Source organism: Canis aureus, chromosome 3 (assembly GCF_053574225.1).
Source record: "Canis aureus isolate CA01 chromosome 3, VMU_Caureus_v.1.0, whole genome shotgun sequence".
Taxonomy (NCBI): domain Eukaryota; kingdom Metazoa; phylum Chordata; class Mammalia; order Carnivora; family Canidae; genus Canis; species Canis aureus.
In genome coordinates, this window is record NC_135613.1 from 73,642,137 (window position 1) to 73,659,249 (window position 17,113).

The 17,113-nt window shown below is 49.7% G+C and overlaps 1 protein-coding gene across 1 annotated transcript in view; it reads left to right on the plus strand.

Annotated features, from left to right (window-relative positions):
* Positions 1 to 15,650, plus strand: part of TMPRSS4 (transmembrane serine protease 4) — a 35,518-nt gene extending 19,868 nt beyond the window's left edge. The window contains exons 4-13 of the mRNA XM_077893707.1: positions 2,151 to 2,303; positions 3,287 to 3,416; positions 5,713 to 5,814; positions 6,741 to 6,781; positions 8,953 to 9,112; positions 10,396 to 10,562; positions 11,350 to 11,448; positions 11,636 to 11,778; positions 13,015 to 13,164; positions 13,692 to 15,650. Of these exons, the coding sequence (XP_077749833.1) occupies positions 2,151 to 2,303; positions 3,287 to 3,416; positions 5,713 to 5,814; positions 6,741 to 6,781; positions 8,953 to 9,112; positions 10,396 to 10,562; positions 11,350 to 11,448; positions 11,636 to 11,778; positions 13,015 to 13,164; positions 13,692 to 13,703 (1,157 nt within the window). The 3' untranslated portion in view covers positions 13,704 to 15,650. The remainder of the gene's footprint in view (positions 1 to 2,150; positions 2,304 to 3,286; positions 3,417 to 5,712; positions 5,815 to 6,740; positions 6,782 to 8,952; positions 9,113 to 10,395; positions 10,563 to 11,349; positions 11,449 to 11,635; positions 11,779 to 13,014; positions 13,165 to 13,691) is intronic.
* The last annotated feature ends 1,463 nt before the right edge of the window (positions 15,651 to 17,113 follow it).

Genomic DNA, 17,113 nt, shown 5'->3' on the forward strand with positions numbered 1-17,113 from the left:
GAAAGAAGGAGGTGAATGCAGCCCCCACCTACCCCGATAATCTCTGCCACAGGGAAAGCACAGCTGTACATGGTACAAATCCATGCAGGCAACTGGCCCCCCGGAGGCCAGGAGGCCCCTGCCTCCTTCATCAGGAGTCTACAGACACCTGAGCACCCCTACTGGCTAGAAGAGAGGCAGGGACACCGACAGGAGGCACCAGGGAAGCCCACCCAGGTAGACAGCACCTCCGCACCCCAATTTCAGCTCTGTCTTCTCAGCCAGCGCCTGAGACCCAGTGTGATGTAGGGCAGGCCACTCGGGGACAAAGAGTGAACTGAATGACCCGCAATGTCCACATCCTGGTCTCAGTTGTGAGTGTCCTTGCTTCTCCTCCCCCATAGTCACAGCAGGCTACTGACTGTGCTTTCAGGGTGGGAAGTCATCTTTTGACCTCTGCCAACTGCACTCTCCTCTCATCGGTAGAACATCCCATCTCTCCCAGAAGGATATTGGAGATAATGTGGGTCAACTACCTGGATGAAAATCAGGTTGTTCAAAAGTATGGGTCATCATATAGGGTACAGAGATGTGACCAAGGCCATAAACATGTGTTTGCTAACCCAACTGGGACAGGCCCCTCAGGAGCCTGCACCTGGAACCATGGTGGCATTTCCACCAGCAGCAGTCACTGATACTCAGAGATCACCAAGCCCAAACCCTCCTCCTCCACTTGAGCACCTAGGCTGAGAGTGGGGGTGTGGCAGTGAGAGACAGCTGGGACAGGGCCCTGGGGACCCGGCCTGAACAAGTGCCTTTCCGTCTGCGGCAATGGAAGTGCAGATCCACAACACTACCACCACCAGATCCCTGAGAGCCCTGCTGAGCCGTGAGATGCGGATTTCTTCTTGACCTTGGCTGGCCCTTGGCCGTGGGTTTGCAGCAGCATAAGCAGAGCTGCCATCCTAAGCCTGTTCTATTTAGACCAGCGTGAAGGAGAAGGTGCTTTCTCTGAGCACATGCCCTGCCACACTGGAGAGGGAAGGGGCCTGATTCATCCAGGGCGTGCCGGGCAGGCAGTGGTGCATGAGTTAGAATTGGGGTCTCTCCGTCCCACAAGGCTCCCCTGTGGAATCTGAACCTCCATCCCAGGCAAAGCTCCCTCAACTTTTTGGCTTCTGGGGTCTCAACTGGTGACACTGTCCTGGCTTTGTCCCAGGAGACTAGAGTGACCCTGCCTTACCCTGGCTCCTGACCATGAACTAAACTCTGAAGGTCTAGGAAAGATGCAGCCTGCTCCTTCTCCAGTGCTCCCTCACATCAGGGGCACCAGGGCCAGCAAATCCCCTCTTGAACCCCCTCAGGTTTAGGCATGGAGAGGCAGCAAAGAGCTTAAGAGTTAGACCCTGATTAGAATCCTGCTGCCTTGGGAAATAAACCCCAACTCTAAGCCTTGGTGTCCCCCCTTATGATGTGAGTTAATCATGACACCTGCCTCCTCAAGCTGTTGTCAGGACTGTACAAAGCAGCTAGGCAGGAGGGCCTCAGCCTATCAGGAGACTTTACAAACACTAGACTCATTCCCATCAGCCTGAGACAGCAAAGGAGCAACAGAATTTGAAAGCAGCAGGCAGAAGACAAAACACGACAAAACACCGACCCCTCCATGGATCTTTCAGTCCCAGATAAAAACACCTAGTTCTAGAACTGCCCTTGGTGGTTGCAAGACGCTCAAGGCCACCAGCTCACCAAATGTTCCCAACAACCTCACCCCACTGTACAGATGAGAAAATGGAGGCCTTAGGAGGGAAAGGACCAGCACTCTCATCTTTGGGCTCCGGGCCCAGTGTCGTCTATCCATTACCAGAGGCACGTGCCAGCCCCAGAGAGTAGGAGGCCAGTGGTAGCTGTTCCTAAATTTCTCCCACACATTCTCTCACTTAGCTCCTCAGCCATTTGGTAGGTATGGGACAGGTGTTAAACTTCACAGATAAGGAAACTGAGGCTCAGGACCAAGTAAACAGGCTACTAAGGGGCATCACAGGGTCTGGAACCCTCATCTGCCTGCCTCGAAGCCAGCGTACTCACAGGGAAACACAGCCTAGCCCACCCCCGGGGCTGCCTGCTTGACTGTCAGCCGTCTCTGCCCTCTCCCTGCCTCTGCCTTCCAGTCAAGGTGATTCTGGACAAATACTACTTCCTCTGCGGGCAGCCTCTCCACTTCATCCCGAGGAGGCAGGTGTGTGATGGCCAGCAGGACTGTGCCTCAGGGGAGGACGAGCAGCACTGTGTCAAGAACTTCCCCGATGAGTCCCAAGTGGCAGGTGAGTCCAGGGGCTGGAGGGACGAGGGGAGTAGGCACAGCAGGAAAGCAGCCCAGGTCCCCCTTGGTCCACTACTTAGCATCTGCCTACTGGCTTGTCAGTCTCCATCCCCACTGGAAGGTTTTTAAGAACAAGAATAGGACCAGGTCCTGCCGACTAGATCTCCAATATCCGATGAACAAATGCAGACCAGAGAGACAGGAAATTGTGACATAGCCTGCCCCGTTCTGCTACACCTGGGTAGAACTGAGGTAGGTGGCTAGATTGGATAACCCTGGGACAGTTGCCTCCTTTCTATGAAATCTGTTACTTCCGAGGGACAAGAAAAGCGAGTGTAAGGCCATTAACTAGCTATTGATCCTCCTACTCATTAGGTGTTTATTGTAACATGCTATGTAACAAAACTGAGCTAGGTCCTTCAAAGCAATTGGAGATGTTTCCACCAAAAACTCATGCTCAGGAGATGAGTGTTGGGGGCTTTTAAGGGTCAGGACTAAGTCCCTTCTTGGGTATATCTTCTTTTTTTAATCATAAGGCAAATGCCTATGAGCTCCTGCCCTCCTACTGCCAACAGTACTTCCCTCTCAACCTCCTCCTCCTCACCGCATGTGGAGAAGGAGCTAGGTTCCTCGGTGAGAAGTACCCCAGGCTAGGCAAGCTATTGGGCCATGAGTAGAGTCACCATATATCACCAAAACTGATATCTAGAAGAATGAGAGGGAGAGCTATTGGTAATTGTGCCAGGACAACAGGTCAACCTGGAGGTTGTTCCCCGGACATCTGGTCACCCTAGCTACCATCAAAATGAGGCTCAATCCAGCAAAGCCAAATGGAAGAACTTTGCTTGAGATTGAAAGGGTTGGTGTTCTATGATGCTCTAGGGTCTGGGTGTAGGCAGGTTGTGCTGGTCCCATGATGAATTCTGAGGGAGATGGGCCAGACAGGCCCCTGTCTTGCAACTGACCCGGGTTCTTCCCCTTCAGTCCGCCTCTCCAGGGACCGATCCACCCTGCAGGTGCTGGATCCAGCTACAGGGAGCTGGGCCTCTGCCTGCTTTGACAACTTCACAGAAGCTCTGGCCAAGACAGCCTGTGGGCAGATGGGCTATGACAGGTACCCAGCTCAAGCCTCCAGAGGCTGGCCCCCAACCCCCGTTACCTCTTCCATCCCTCCCCCTTTCCTTCCTCCCTTCCTCTTTCTTTCCTAAAAATATAGATACTGGAGTCAGAATCGCTCTTGAACCTGAACACTTTCACATATAAGCAACATGAAGTTCAATCTCCTAAGCCCCAGTTTCCTCAATGGTTAATTGGAGAAAGTATTGGTAACGTCATAGGATAATGATCAGGTGCAGCGAGAAAATGTAAGCCTCCCCACTCACCCTAACACACACTTCTGGCTCCTCAAGACCCTCACTCCTTGGCTCTGCAAGAAGCCACCCTGTCCCAGAATATATTTACTTATTCAATGTCCCATTGGTTAAAATTCAGTGTAAACAAACCTGATTATATTGGAGCCCCATCAGCAAATTTGTAGAGTAGTTCCTAATCTTCACCAGATGAAGAGTTATATAATCATAAGGGTGATTTGCATGTTGGGTTTATATTCATTTGATCTTGGCAAAAACCAGAAAAGGTATTTATTACTGTATCTATTTTAGAAATAGGTTCAGGGAAGATAAGTAACTTGCCTGGGTAGGAGCTGGGAGAGAGAGGCCTGGCATTGGTGCCCAAGACCCCTTAATTCCTGGGCTTGGGTAATTCTCTCTCCTCCCAGGGCTTTCCCTGCAAAGGGAGAAGTGAGGCCACCGATCACTCAGAGAACCTAACCAGAGAGGAGGAAAAAGGACCCATGTATTCAGCTGCAGAGTGGGGGAACCTCTCCCTGGCAGGCCCCCAAGGACTCTAAGAAACTAGACCCAGAGTCTAGGCAGAAATGAGAAATGCTAGGCAGACACCGTCAATCACAGAACTCTCTCCCATCCACGCCCCGCCCCTGCCCCCAAGGCAGCCTCAAGGTCCTTTTTCCATACGTGCTCCTCCGGGTGGCATGACTGATCCATCACACCTTTCGGCTCCCTCTGCTCTCTGGCTAGCAGGTCTTTGCTGCTCACCGTGGGGCACAACCCTGGACAGGACACCTCTGCCTGCTTCATTTTTGAGGAGAGCTGGGGAGGTAACCCCCGCCCCAGCCCTGCCTTACCCCTCCCCCTCCAGGCGGGCCCAGCCCAGCCTCCCCTGCAGCCAGCCCCTCCTCCCCACTGCAGTCCAGCGTCGGACTGCAGCGTCAGCAGTGCCCGCACAGGCTGCGGCTGCCTTATGCAACCAAGGTGTCTCTGGGGCTTCTTAAGGTAACAGGTTCCTGGAATTTCTGCCCTTCCAGAGAGATTGACGTGCCAAACCAGCTGGCTCCTTGAGTTCTACAAAATCAAAGCTGGTTAGAATTATTCATTAGGGTGGCTTGGTGAACAGAGGTTAACTTTCCGGGGACTGTCCCTTTCCAGCGCTGTCCCTCCTGCCGGGTCTTGGATTTCTCTCTCCTTCCTCTACCTAGGTCAGCAGTCCTTCTTGTCCTAGGACCATAATACCCGAGATGGTTCAAGGTGGGAAGAGCTCTGGAGATCACTGCATCCACCTCTATCATTTTATAAAGGGAGAAATTGAGGCTTACGGAAACCCAGGGAAGGGTGTGACCTGTCAAGGTTACACATCGAGCTAGTGTCAGAGGCAGGATGAGAACCTCCATCTCCAGGGCTCTAAAACCCAGCACTGCCACACTCACGTCCCTCCAGGCATACCTGGGCCTGTGAGGTGTACAGGATTCCTGGCCCCAAATGCGAGAGCATCAGTGGCTGGCCGGCCGGCCAGTGTCTCAGTCAATCTGACCTCTGCACACAGAGCCAGTACTAGCATGGCTGGATGGGGAAGGATGGGACAATCAGAACAATGGGATGAATCAGGGGAGCCTTCCTGGAGGAACAAAGACTTAAACCCAAGGTTTGAAAGAAGAAAAACATGGATTAGGGGTGAGAAAGGGTGAGGGTGGTCTGACTGAAAGACTCTTCTGGACTCATGTGAAGACTGATCTCATCCTGTCCTATCTCCAAGGGAGCCATAAATGTACCGCCACTACCAAATTCAGCCCAGACGCCTTGTTCAGAAAACCAAATATCACATTCCAGTTCTCTGGCTGTGAGTGAGAGAAAAAAAAAAAAATGCTAGGACATTTGAAATAGGGCTATAGCTGGGAGTTAGGAAAGCATGTCCCTAACATTTGTCCAGAGCTCTGGGGAAGCAAGAACACATCAGCATCGTGCCTAAAGCCAAGTCCTGGGAGAGGAGGCTACTCTTCCCATCTTCTTCTAACCTCCTGCCCTAGCTCACATCTCTCTCCCTCCCAACATGAGCAGCAAACCCACCTTCAGAGCTGTGGAGATCAGCCCAGACCAAGATCTGGATGTTGTTGGAATCACAGAGAACGGCCAGGAGCTTCAGGTGCAAAACCCAAGTGGGTAAGTGGGAGGATGCCTTCCGGCCCATAAGAGGCTCACATATGGAGGCTGCCATCAGGGGTGCAGGCAGGCTACCCTGAGCAGGTGCAGCAAGGGGAATGTAAGCCAGACAACAGGAAGAACTCCAGGCCATGCAGACTGTTAGATACCAAGAGCTAGAGAACCAGATTTCTGAGAGGTTTTCTGGGTTGACTCCCTTTTTTATATATGATAGACAGCTGGACAAAGTGTGCTGTCCACATGTTAGTGGTCTTTTCATCCGAGTAAAATCAAAAATTTTCCTACTGCTCTGTGTTCCTGATTAAACCCAATAGGCAAGATTCCAAAGGCCACCGTGTCCTTCCCAGCCACTCACCCGGGCCAGAGTAAGACCTCTCCACGTTCCCAGCCCTCCAGAGAAAAGGCCACATGGCTTTTGGCAGTGGCCTGTTCCTCTGCCTCACCACCCTGTATGAGAGGTCAGCATCTAGATAAAAATGGCCACGTTGCTGCAGAGAACCCCAGAGAGGATGCTGCTGACGGCTGCTTATTCATCAAAGAGTAAATCTGAAAAAGGACCAAGATGGTAGCAGAATGATGTTTGCCTGTAATTCCATTGAAATCCCACTTCTTGTCCATTTGAAAGCCCACAGTGTAACAGACAGTGTTCCAGGCTCTGGTCTCCTCCACTCCAGGAATGCCAAGGGCTCGGGTTGGGCTCTGACACAGGCAGGGCCCAGCACACAGTGGGTGCTTAGCAGCAGGGGTTTTTGAATCCAAACGAATCAAATTGAACTGAACTAAGCGGCCATGCACTTTCCATATAGTCCCCTAGCACGTGGGTTCCAGACTTCCAGGTATTGGGACAGGGGCTGGGGCCAATACTACCAGAGGACGGGAGTCCTCGCCTCCCACGGAAATCACAAGGCTCTGTGTCTCCCTTCCAGACCCTGTCTCTCAGGCTCCCTGGTCTCCCTGCACTGCCTCGGTGAGTACACCCCCTCCCTGAGCATTTGGGCCCTGGGCCAGCAATGAGCAGAGAGAAAGCCCTTCATCCTCATTCTTAAATTTCTCAGATCCTAAGTTTCTGTTTTGTCCCAAACTTACTTCTTTGGGTCTTGGGTTTGTAGGTCAGTGCTCCTTCAAGTGGGTGATGCTGAGAATTCTTTGGGACCATGCACTCACAAGCCCGCAAGCTAAGCAGAAAGCTAGCAGGGAACAAAAAGCTGGAATGGACGCACTGGGACTCCATCCCCTCCTCCCTGGTCAGGTCCATAAGGCCTCCTCGGGCACTGTGTGCTCAGCCATCCAAGATCAGATCATTCAGTTTAGCAAAAATACACTGAACAGTTAGACCACGTCTAGCACTGTCAGGTGCACTAGTTCAAAGTAGAAAATACCAGACAAGTAACAGAATTGGCCACTCTCCTTGGGAGCCTACAGCAGAGAGAGAGAGAGAGAGAGAGATGCAAGGCCACGGGTGGGAGGTGCCAAGACCAAGCAGTACTCACAGCCAACTTGCCACAGGGAGACCCAGGCACCAACGAGTCCCACTGGCTTCCAGTGTGACCTTGAGTCATTTGCCTGACCTTTCTGAGGTTCCTCTTCCCAAGAAGGCCTTGCATCCAACTGCCCAAGGGGATCCTGGGAGAACCCCAGCTCTTACAGAGTAGATCAGAAGAGGAAACAAGCTGTGACCCAGCCTGTCCTCCAGGCTTGTGGAAGAACCAACCAGAGGCTGCCCCATTGGCCAGAAACTGGACAGGCTGAGTGGAACCAGGTCATCATCCCCACCTCTGCCGTTGGGCGGTAGATGCGCTCTCCTGTTGGATGTTAAGAATTTTTGTCACTATAACGTGACACCCACAATCCCTGATGCATGGGGACCGATACACAGTGGGTAGCCAGTGAATGACTGAATGGCTGGCACTAAATGGCACAGGTGTCACAGAGAGGTTTAAGTCACAGACCCTCCTTTGAGGAGCCATCGATCTCACTGGGAAGAGCTAAGCACAACAGAAACAAAAGGCAGGCCAACGGCAGGGGCAAGCTAAGGAAATTCCAGGACAAGAAAGTCCCCAGGGGTTGGGCAGCCCCAGGGAGGTGGTGCCCAGGCTAAACACTGAGAGGTAGGCTCCCAGAAGGGAGGGGCCACGTCTGTCTGTCCATCTTTCCGTCTTGTCCTCCCCTCTCTTCCCAGCCTCCCTGAACACAGCAGGCGCATGATACAAATTTGCTGAGCGAATCAATGGTTCAGATAAACAGCAAAGAGGAGAGCTAGCATCGCAGGGATGGGGGTTTCCTTGAGCAAAAACAGAAGGACTTTTAGGGAGCTACAGGCAGATCGATTCGGCTAGACAGAAACCTTATATAAGAACAACAGGCTGCTGCCAGGAGGAGGACTTTAAACTCTACCCTAGAGAGAGATGCCTTGGGACTGTGAGGGGACACAGAGAAAGCAGAGTTTGGACGATGAGGTGTCTGAAAAGCCCCTGGCCAGCATCGGCCCAGAAAGGAGAGCAGCATTTTCCTGTGAGCACCACGGCTGTGGCAGGGATGGCCAGGACTGGAGAGGCTGAGGGCAGGGCGGGGAGGTGGGAACGGAGGCTTTTACACGAGCTTGAGGGTCGTGATGGAAAAGCCTAGGACGGTGGCATATGAAAGACAGCACAGGGTGTCAACCTGGGAGACTCACTCATGGGGGTGGGAGGACTTGGAGAAAGGGGAGTTTAGGATGGGAAGATTCTGTTTCTGGAACTTTCTTCCTACTTCCGGGACCCAGAGCAGTCTGTGGGTGTCTGTTTGCCGATACCTCAGCAGGAGTGGCTGGGGACACTCCACCTGGGCCGGACTTTTGTAATTCCGCATCACTTGTTTGGTTTGAAGGCCATGAATTCCCGGCACCACGGACACACCCGCGTCCACAATATAAACACATCTAAAGCCACACAAAGGAGGGGGAGGCTGAGGGGAAGGCCTATGGTCTGGGGTACTCTCTCCCTATGAATAACTCAAAATGGGCCTGGTTCTCCCCACCCCTCCAGGTCCCGGTCATAAGGGCCTGGCTCTAAGGCGACAGAGCCAGGCCTCCAAGGGGGAGGCAGGCCCATCCCTCAAGAGCCTGACTCTTGATTTCTCCCTCTTTCCTACTGACGCCAGCCTGTGGGGAGAGCCTGAAGGCCCCTCGGGTGGTGGGCGGGGAGAAGGCCTCTGTGGATTCTTGGCCCTGGCAGGTCAGCATCCAGTACAACAAGCAACATATCTGCGGAGGGAGCATCCTGGACCCCCACTGGATCCTCACGGCAGCCCACTGCTTCAGGTAAGGCCCACCACACCAGGAAGCCTCGAGGGATCAAAGCCTTGGAGGGCCAGTGTCTGGGTCCCCCATCTCCCAACTTGTGCTCCAATGCCCTCACCCCTCTTTGCCCTCCTTCTGCAGACCATGTCCGTGGGTGTGGCCACCCCAATGAGTCAGCAGGTATGATGTCCTTTGTTAGGCACCCGGGGTGAGCAGAGGGCGCTGGTCACCAGGCTCGATCACCAAGTTTAACCTCTTCCAGTTGGGAAGCAATCAGATACCCAGCATCCTCAGTCTGGCCTCTTATCTTTTCTTAAAGATTTTTTTAGTTTACTTTTTATTCATGAGAGACACAGAGAGAAAGGCAGAGACATAGGCAGAGGGAGAAGCAGGGTCCCTGCAGGGACCCCGATGTGGGACTCAATCCCCAGACCCTGAGATCATGCCCTGAGTCAAAGTCAGACACTCAACCACTGAACCACCCAGGCATCCCTGGTCCCTTATCTTTCACTCCACAGCAGCTCTTCCCATCGAGCTCTCTGGAGTCCTGAGAATGCTCTCCCTCTGCCAGTCTTCCACGGAGAGGTTCCAGGGTCTAGAGTCACTGACACTCCCCCCCATTATAGCCAAAAACTTAAAAAAAAAAAAAAATCAAAAAACATAGATTCCCTTACAGGCCAAGCCCATACCTCTGGGGAAGGAGGACTATTCCCAGGCCACCTTCACTTTCCTTCTTTTATTTATCCATACAACATTTAAGAAGTACTATATTATGTGCCCATATGCATTAGATCCGTCAGTGCCTTGGAGGAACTCACAGTGTAGGCCAGGGATTCTTAACCTTTTTTGAGATCTGACAAAGCTCTAAGTCCTTTCCTGGAAAACCACCCCTGCACACTAAGTAGGCAAGAGCATCTGGAGTCACCAGGAAGGCAGACAAGTACACAACTGACAATGTGAGTACCACATGAGTAACACGGAGTAAAAAGCACTGGGGACAGCGTAGAGAGTGCCAGGACCCCAGAACTCAGGCACTGAGAACAGCCCCCTTCTGCAACCCTCCAGTTAGAAGGTTCCTTGGGCAGGTTTCACCGGGTGAAAAGATCAAACCCCCTTTTAGAATTTAGCATTTTGTAGGTGATTCCTCACACCTGCTCCTTTTCTCCACCACCCCTGGCCTCACCATCATTATCTCCTAAAGTAGGGACACCTGGTACCCCAATCCCCAGGGCCCTGGGGACCAAGCTTTTCGCAAACCCTGCACGTGTTTGGTTCAGGCCTGAAACCTGCTCTCTGCCCCCTAGGAAGCATCACGATGTGTCCAACTGGAAGGTGAGGGCTGGCTCTGACAAATTGGGCTCCTTCCCATCCTTGCCTGTGGCCAACATCTTCGTCTTTGAGCTCAACACCACGTATCCTAAAGAGAAGGACATTGCACTTGTGAAGCTGCAGTTCCCACTCACATTCTCCGGTGAGAGGTGACATCTGGGACCAGACCCCCTTAGGTCAGGTTATACTCCCACCCTGCCTTTAGCTCACTAAGTGACCTTGGACACATCACTTGTCCTCTCAAGCCTTCAGCTGTGCATTTGTTTCCAGTGAATATACAAGCCTAACATCAGGGAGGGGCATGAGGCCCTTTTGAGCGTTCAGCTGACAGCCCTCCCCACTCCCTGCCGGATTCTTTTAGGTCTGTTTTCTCCCTGTGGAGTACCTCAAATGAGAATCATAGATTCATCTGATCTTGGGGTTGTAAGGGACCTAAAAGATCATCTAGTCCCTCCTCCACCCTCAACCAATGCCAAGAGCCTGTACAATATCTTTACCGAGGGGTTATTGTGCCCATCTGGTCTCCCAGGGGCAGGGAGCTCATTACCTTTAAGGCAGCCCCTGGAACCTTTGAACAGCTCTGTTAGATGACTCATGTTTGGTAGTATTTGTATCAGCATTTCCAACTGTCAGTTCCACAGGACACACTGGTCCCTTAGGAGAAAAATAAAATGCTTCTATTCTCAAATAAGTTGGGGAAATATTTTTATAGTAGAGCTCTCTTCTTGGGGCACATTTGTATATTAAAGATATGAGGTTTTTTTTAATTTATTATATTTAAACCATATCTCCTCAACTTATTTGAGCACAAAACTTTCTCATGCCACTTTTGTTAACATCCCATGGAACACCAGTCATGGAAACCCTGATGTCAACCTTTTCAGAGGGCTTAGCCACCAGGCTCTCCCCTTACTCTCTGCTCCTGGCAGGCACAGTCAGGCCCATCTGCCTGCCTTTTTTTGATGAGGAGCTCATTCCAGCCACCCCACTCTGGGTCATCGGATGGGGCTTTACAGAGCCGGATGGAGGTAAGTCCTGGGTTTAGGACCACAGGGCTGAAGGAACAGCTCTTGGAGGTGATGGGAAGGAGGACCATCCTTGAGAAAAACCCATCCTGGAAGTCCAAGCACCAAGGTGCCAGGCAACCCAGAGAATTTTCCTGGGCTGGGGGTAGGAAACAAGAAGGGGAATATGAACATGTTTTCAACCTCCCAGGAAAGATGTCCGACACCCTGCTACAGGCATCTGTCCAGCTCATTAACCACACTCGGTGCAATGCAGAGGACGCATACCAGGGGGAAGTCACCAAAATGATGCTGTGCGCAGGCATCCCGGAGGGCGGCGTGGACACCTGCCAGGTGGGATCATAAGGGAGTTCCTTGGAAAGGGATGTGAGTCCTAGAGAGACAAGTCCAGAGGCCGACTGCCTCACATGAAGTCTTGCATATGGTGGGCACTCAATGTTGCAATGAAGGGAAGAGGGAAGGGAAGAAAGACTATAAGATAAGGATGGAATGATGGAAGGAAGGATGGACAGAGACCAGTGGAAAGATTTCAAATGTGTATTTCACATACAAAGATGATGTTACCCACCCCACCTGCTCTTACTTCCCCCATCACTCACAGGAGTAGGGGTCACTTGAGGGCAGGAATGCCAGGTCTATTCTTTCTAGAACTGCCAAGATGCTGAACTACCCTAGAGAAAATCCATCTGCTGCTGGATGAGCCCTGGTGCAGTGCCTCCCTGCTAACCCTACTGACCAGTCTCCACATACATTCTCACTCCCTCCACCCCCAAACAATCTTCCAAGCTATTTTCACTATAGTCCCTATCCCTACTCCTGCCCCCATTCTCAGCCATTAAATTCCTTCACTCAAGAGGTAGCTCTTAGCCATCTCTTGAATGTCAGGTAAATAAATACTAGGTTTTAGGGACAGTGTCTTCTTCCCTTGGGAAGCTCACAGTGGCGGCGGCGGGGGGGAGGAAGTTAGGCTACGGTGTTGTTGGGTTCTGAGGAAGGAAGTCTCAGGGACTACTAGGAGCTGGGACAGACACCCAGATAAGTGCACTGCTCACTATCTGACAAGTTCTGGTCTGTTTTGTTGTTTGCTTGTTTGCGGTCTTTCTCTTCTCCATTTAACTCTAAGCTCCCCGAGGGCAGGGATCTTTGTTCTTTTCATTGGTCAAATCCTGATTGTCTAAAACAGTACCTGGCCTGCAATAGGTATCTCCTGAGCAGCTAAATAATCTGGGAAATACTCGGTTATAAAAAAGAAATATTTGGGCCTCTCACTGCAGAACCTTCTAGAGCCTTTGGTTTGCTCTAGTGTGCATTGTGAATCTCTGCAAGAAAGCACACCAACTACTTTCTTGACCACAAACAGAACTCTCTCACCCCAAATGGAAAGGCTTTCCAGGCTGCAGGAAGAGCTTCAGCAGAAGCTGTGAGGGCAGAACAGCACACAGCACTGGGGAGCAGTGGGGAGCACAGGGGAAGGATGGGCCAATGCAGGAAAGGGACGAGAGAGAAGCTCACTCTTCCATGCCAGCCCTGCCTGCCCTCCCCAGCAGCCCCTGTTCTGGTGTCTCACAGGGTGACAGCGGTGGGCCCTTGATGTATCACTCTGACCAGTGGCAGGTGGTGGGCATCGTGAGCTGGGGCCATGGCTGTGGGGGTCCCAGTACCCCGGGAGTGTACACCAAGGTCACAGCCTATCTCAACTGGATCTACAATGTCCGAAAGGTGAGCCCCACCTATTGTACATTCCCTACCTTCCTCTCTACCCTAAAGGTACCAAACTGTCCTTAGCTTTGATTTAAATGGTCTGAGATGACCCCTTACATCCTAAATAATTTGCCCCATCAGTGACAACCTGAGATTCCACCATGAAGAGCTGGAATTCCTTAGACCTGAAATTCCAAATAAATACAAATGCCGTAGGATACAGAACACACCCAGCTTTATCATTCTCTATTCTCTGGCAAAGAATTTCCAGAGAACAGACTCCATTGGGGTGAAAAGGGTGGAAAGGTTCAAGAAACATCTGAGATTCCAAGTAAATACAAATGCCTTAGGATATAGAACACACCCAGCTTTATCATTCTCTATTCTCTGGCAAAGAATTTCCAGAGAACAGACTCCATTGGGGTGAAAAGGGTGGAAAGGTTCAAGAGAGAGGAGCAAAGAGCTTCAGAAAAAGCAGACTAACTTTGCACATATCACCACCTTGTCCAGTTTCAAGTCATCTGACTCTTGGTCTCTTGTCATAGTCTACACCATGATGCTGCGGCCCCTTCATATTGCTGGAAGCTGCCTCCCCCTGTCCTGCCCACTGGGGATCCCCCTAGAAGTCAGACAGAGCAAGAGCCCCTGTGGGCACACCTCTCTGCCAATCACCTCAACATTTCTTGGTGCAGCAAAGGGCTTCCATTCCTGTAAAAGACATCACAGCCCACAGGCACCCAGAGGAAATCAACACCACCAGCTCCGCCACCCCCGGGGCTCCCGGCATCCCAAGGAGAAAGATACAGCCTACTGAACAGGCCAGCCTTTTGGCCAAGGTCTCTGAAGGCATTGCTAAGCCAGGAAGGAACTTTCCTATTCTACTAAATGGAAGTAGACTCTTCAGTGAGAGCTCAGATCACCAAGTAGACTCTCCAGTAAGAGCTCAGATCACCCCATGAAGGGAGAAAAGGCTCTGAGCCAGCCCTCTCCACCACCCATCCTCAAGCCCATCCAGGAAGAAACCAGTTGTAATGTAAAATGCACAGTCCTGCTATTGGCTCAATACTATTACTTAATGTTATGACAGTTCTATGGATGCTGCTACTAAACAGGTGTGTAAAGTCTGACACTGGTGGACTGGGCTACATGCTAAGAACTGAGCTGAGACTATTGCATCATTCCTGCACCTGGGTAGGAAAAGGTCCTAGGGAGACCACTGATACCCAAAGAAGGAAAAAGGAGACCCAAAGACGGGAGATAACACCTATGACTTGGGAGAGAGAGGATCTGCATGCTTAAGGCTGATGGTAAACCATGGCTCCCCCAGTGCCTGGAAAGAAATACTGCACCTGAGTCCTCACTTCTACCTAGAGAGCCCTGGGCATGGTTGCTTTCATTCTTTATAAAAAATAAAATAAAAAAGTACACACACACACACACACACACACACATATATATATATATGCAAAGTCTGAAGTGGGACCTAAGTAGGGTTCTGGGAACATAATCATGAATAAGTCTTGCACTCAAATTGTCAGAGAATTAAGCCCCATGGACTTCTCTGGCCACTGTATGGGGGCCCAGGTATTCTGAAAACCCTCCTGGTCAGATCTTAGATGAATAGGCTTTACTAGGTTCTCAAGAAATAGAAATCTTCAAAGACCAAATAAAAACATGAATAAACACATATAAATAAAACAAAATTATCAGAATCGTGAGCTGAAATGAAGGTAGAGATTTGAGAGCAACAGCTAACTAAAATCTTGGGTTGTCCAAGGGACCAAGACCTATATGAAAGTTGAGATCAGAACTAAACCTAGACCCAGTGCTCACCATCAAAGATCAGCCAAGGTTTTTTAAAAAGAAAATCCCAGGAGTGGGAATCATCAAAAATAGTCAAGGACCTTATGTTAGAATTGCCAGGTTATAAGAAAAACTGATACTATAGAATATGTCTATGTGCCAGACATTATTCTAAGTGTTTCACTGTGTATTAAGTCATTTAAGACTCATACAAACCTATGAGTTAGGTGCCATTCGTATCCCATCCCCATTTCCATCCCCATTTTATGGATAAGAAAACTGAGGCTCAATGAAGCTAAGTACCTTGCCTGAGGTTACATATAGGTAAGCTGAATATGAGTATTCTGATTCCAGTGTTCATGTTATAAACTATCACATTATGCCAATATCATAATTTATGAATCTTTAAATAAATTTTAAATGAGGGTCACCTGGGTGGCTCAGTCAGTTAAGCATCTGCCTTCAACTCAGGTCATGATCCTGGGGTCCTGTGTTCAAGCCCCGCATCAGGCCCCCTGCTCAGCGGGGAGTCTGCTCCTCCCTCTGCCCCTCCCTCCACTCATGCAGACTCTCCCATGCTAGCTCTCTCTCAAATAAATAAAATCTTAAAAATAAATGCTTAAAATGGGTACTTTTTCCTCATAAAGATATTTTTAAATATTTGTAATTTAAAATCCAAAAACAAAAAATAAAAAATAAAATCCACAAAAATTTACTATCTTAACCATTTGTAAGTATACAGTTCAATGGTATTAAGTATATTCACACTGTTGTGCAACTACCACCACCGTCCATCTCCAAAACTCTTTTTCCCTTCCAGAATTCTGTACCATTAAACAATAGCTCCCCGATTTCTTCCTCCCCCATGATACTGGAAGCCACCTGTCTACCTTCTGTCTCTATGAAAATGACTACTTTAGGTGCCTCATGTAAGTGGAATCACATAGCATTTGCCTTTCTGTGCCCGGCTTACTTCACCTAGCAGAGTGTCTTCAAGGTTTATCCATGGTTGTAGCCTGTGTCAGACTTTTCTTCCTTTTTAAGGTTGAATAATATTCCATTATTTATACTACATTTATTCATTCATCCATCAATGGACATCTTGTTTCTACCTCCTGGCTATAATGAATAGTGCTGCTGTGAGCAGGGTGTACAAATCTCTCTTCAAGATTCAGTTTTCAGTTCTTTGGGTTATATACACCCAGAAATAGAATTGCTGGATCATATGGTATCTGTTTTCAATTTTTAATTGTTTTCCTTTTTTTTTAATTGTTTTATTTACTTGAGAGAGAGAAAGAAAGCACAAGTGGGGGGGAGAGAGAGAGAGAGAGAGAGAGAGAGAGAGAGAGAAAGAAGCAGATGCCCCACTGAGCAGGAAACCCGACACAAGCTCAATCCCAGGACCCTGGAATCACAACCCAAGCCAAAGGCAGACACTGAACTGACTGAGCCACCAAGTATCCCAATTTTTTATTGTTTTGCATGAGGATTGCACCATTTTACATTCAGTGCACAAGGGTTCCAATTTCTCCACAACCTCACCAATATCTATTTTCTCTTAAAAAAAAAAAAAAAGGGTATTTTGGGGGCACTTTGATGGCTCAGTTAAGCATCTGATTCTGGATTTTGGCTCAAGTCATGATCTCAGGGTCATCAGATCGAGACTATTGGGCTCTACACTAGGCAGGTAGCCTGCTTCAGATTCTCTCTCTCCCTCTGCCCCTCCCCACCTCCACTCATGCATGCACACAATTCTCTCTAAAAACAGCCAAAAAATAGGTATTTTAATAAAGCAACTGTGACAGGTTTGAAGAAGAACCAAATAGAGCTCTTAGAAATAAGAGCTATAGGGCACCTGGATAGGGCTCAGTTGGTTAACCGTCTGCCTTCAGCTCAGGTCATAGTCCCAGGGTCCTGGGATCAAGTTCCACATCAGGCTCCCCACTCCATGAGGAGCCTGCTTCTCCTTCTGTCTCTATCCCTCTCTCTATCTCTCATGAATAAATAAATAAAACCTCAAAAAACCCTTTTTTTATTAAAATTAAAAGCTGAATGTTTGGGGTAAATAGCACTTAAGACAGATTGAGAAGATTAATGAACCAGAAGTTAGATTGAAGAAGTTACGAAGTTTGCTATAGAAAGAAATAAGGAGTTAAAATATACA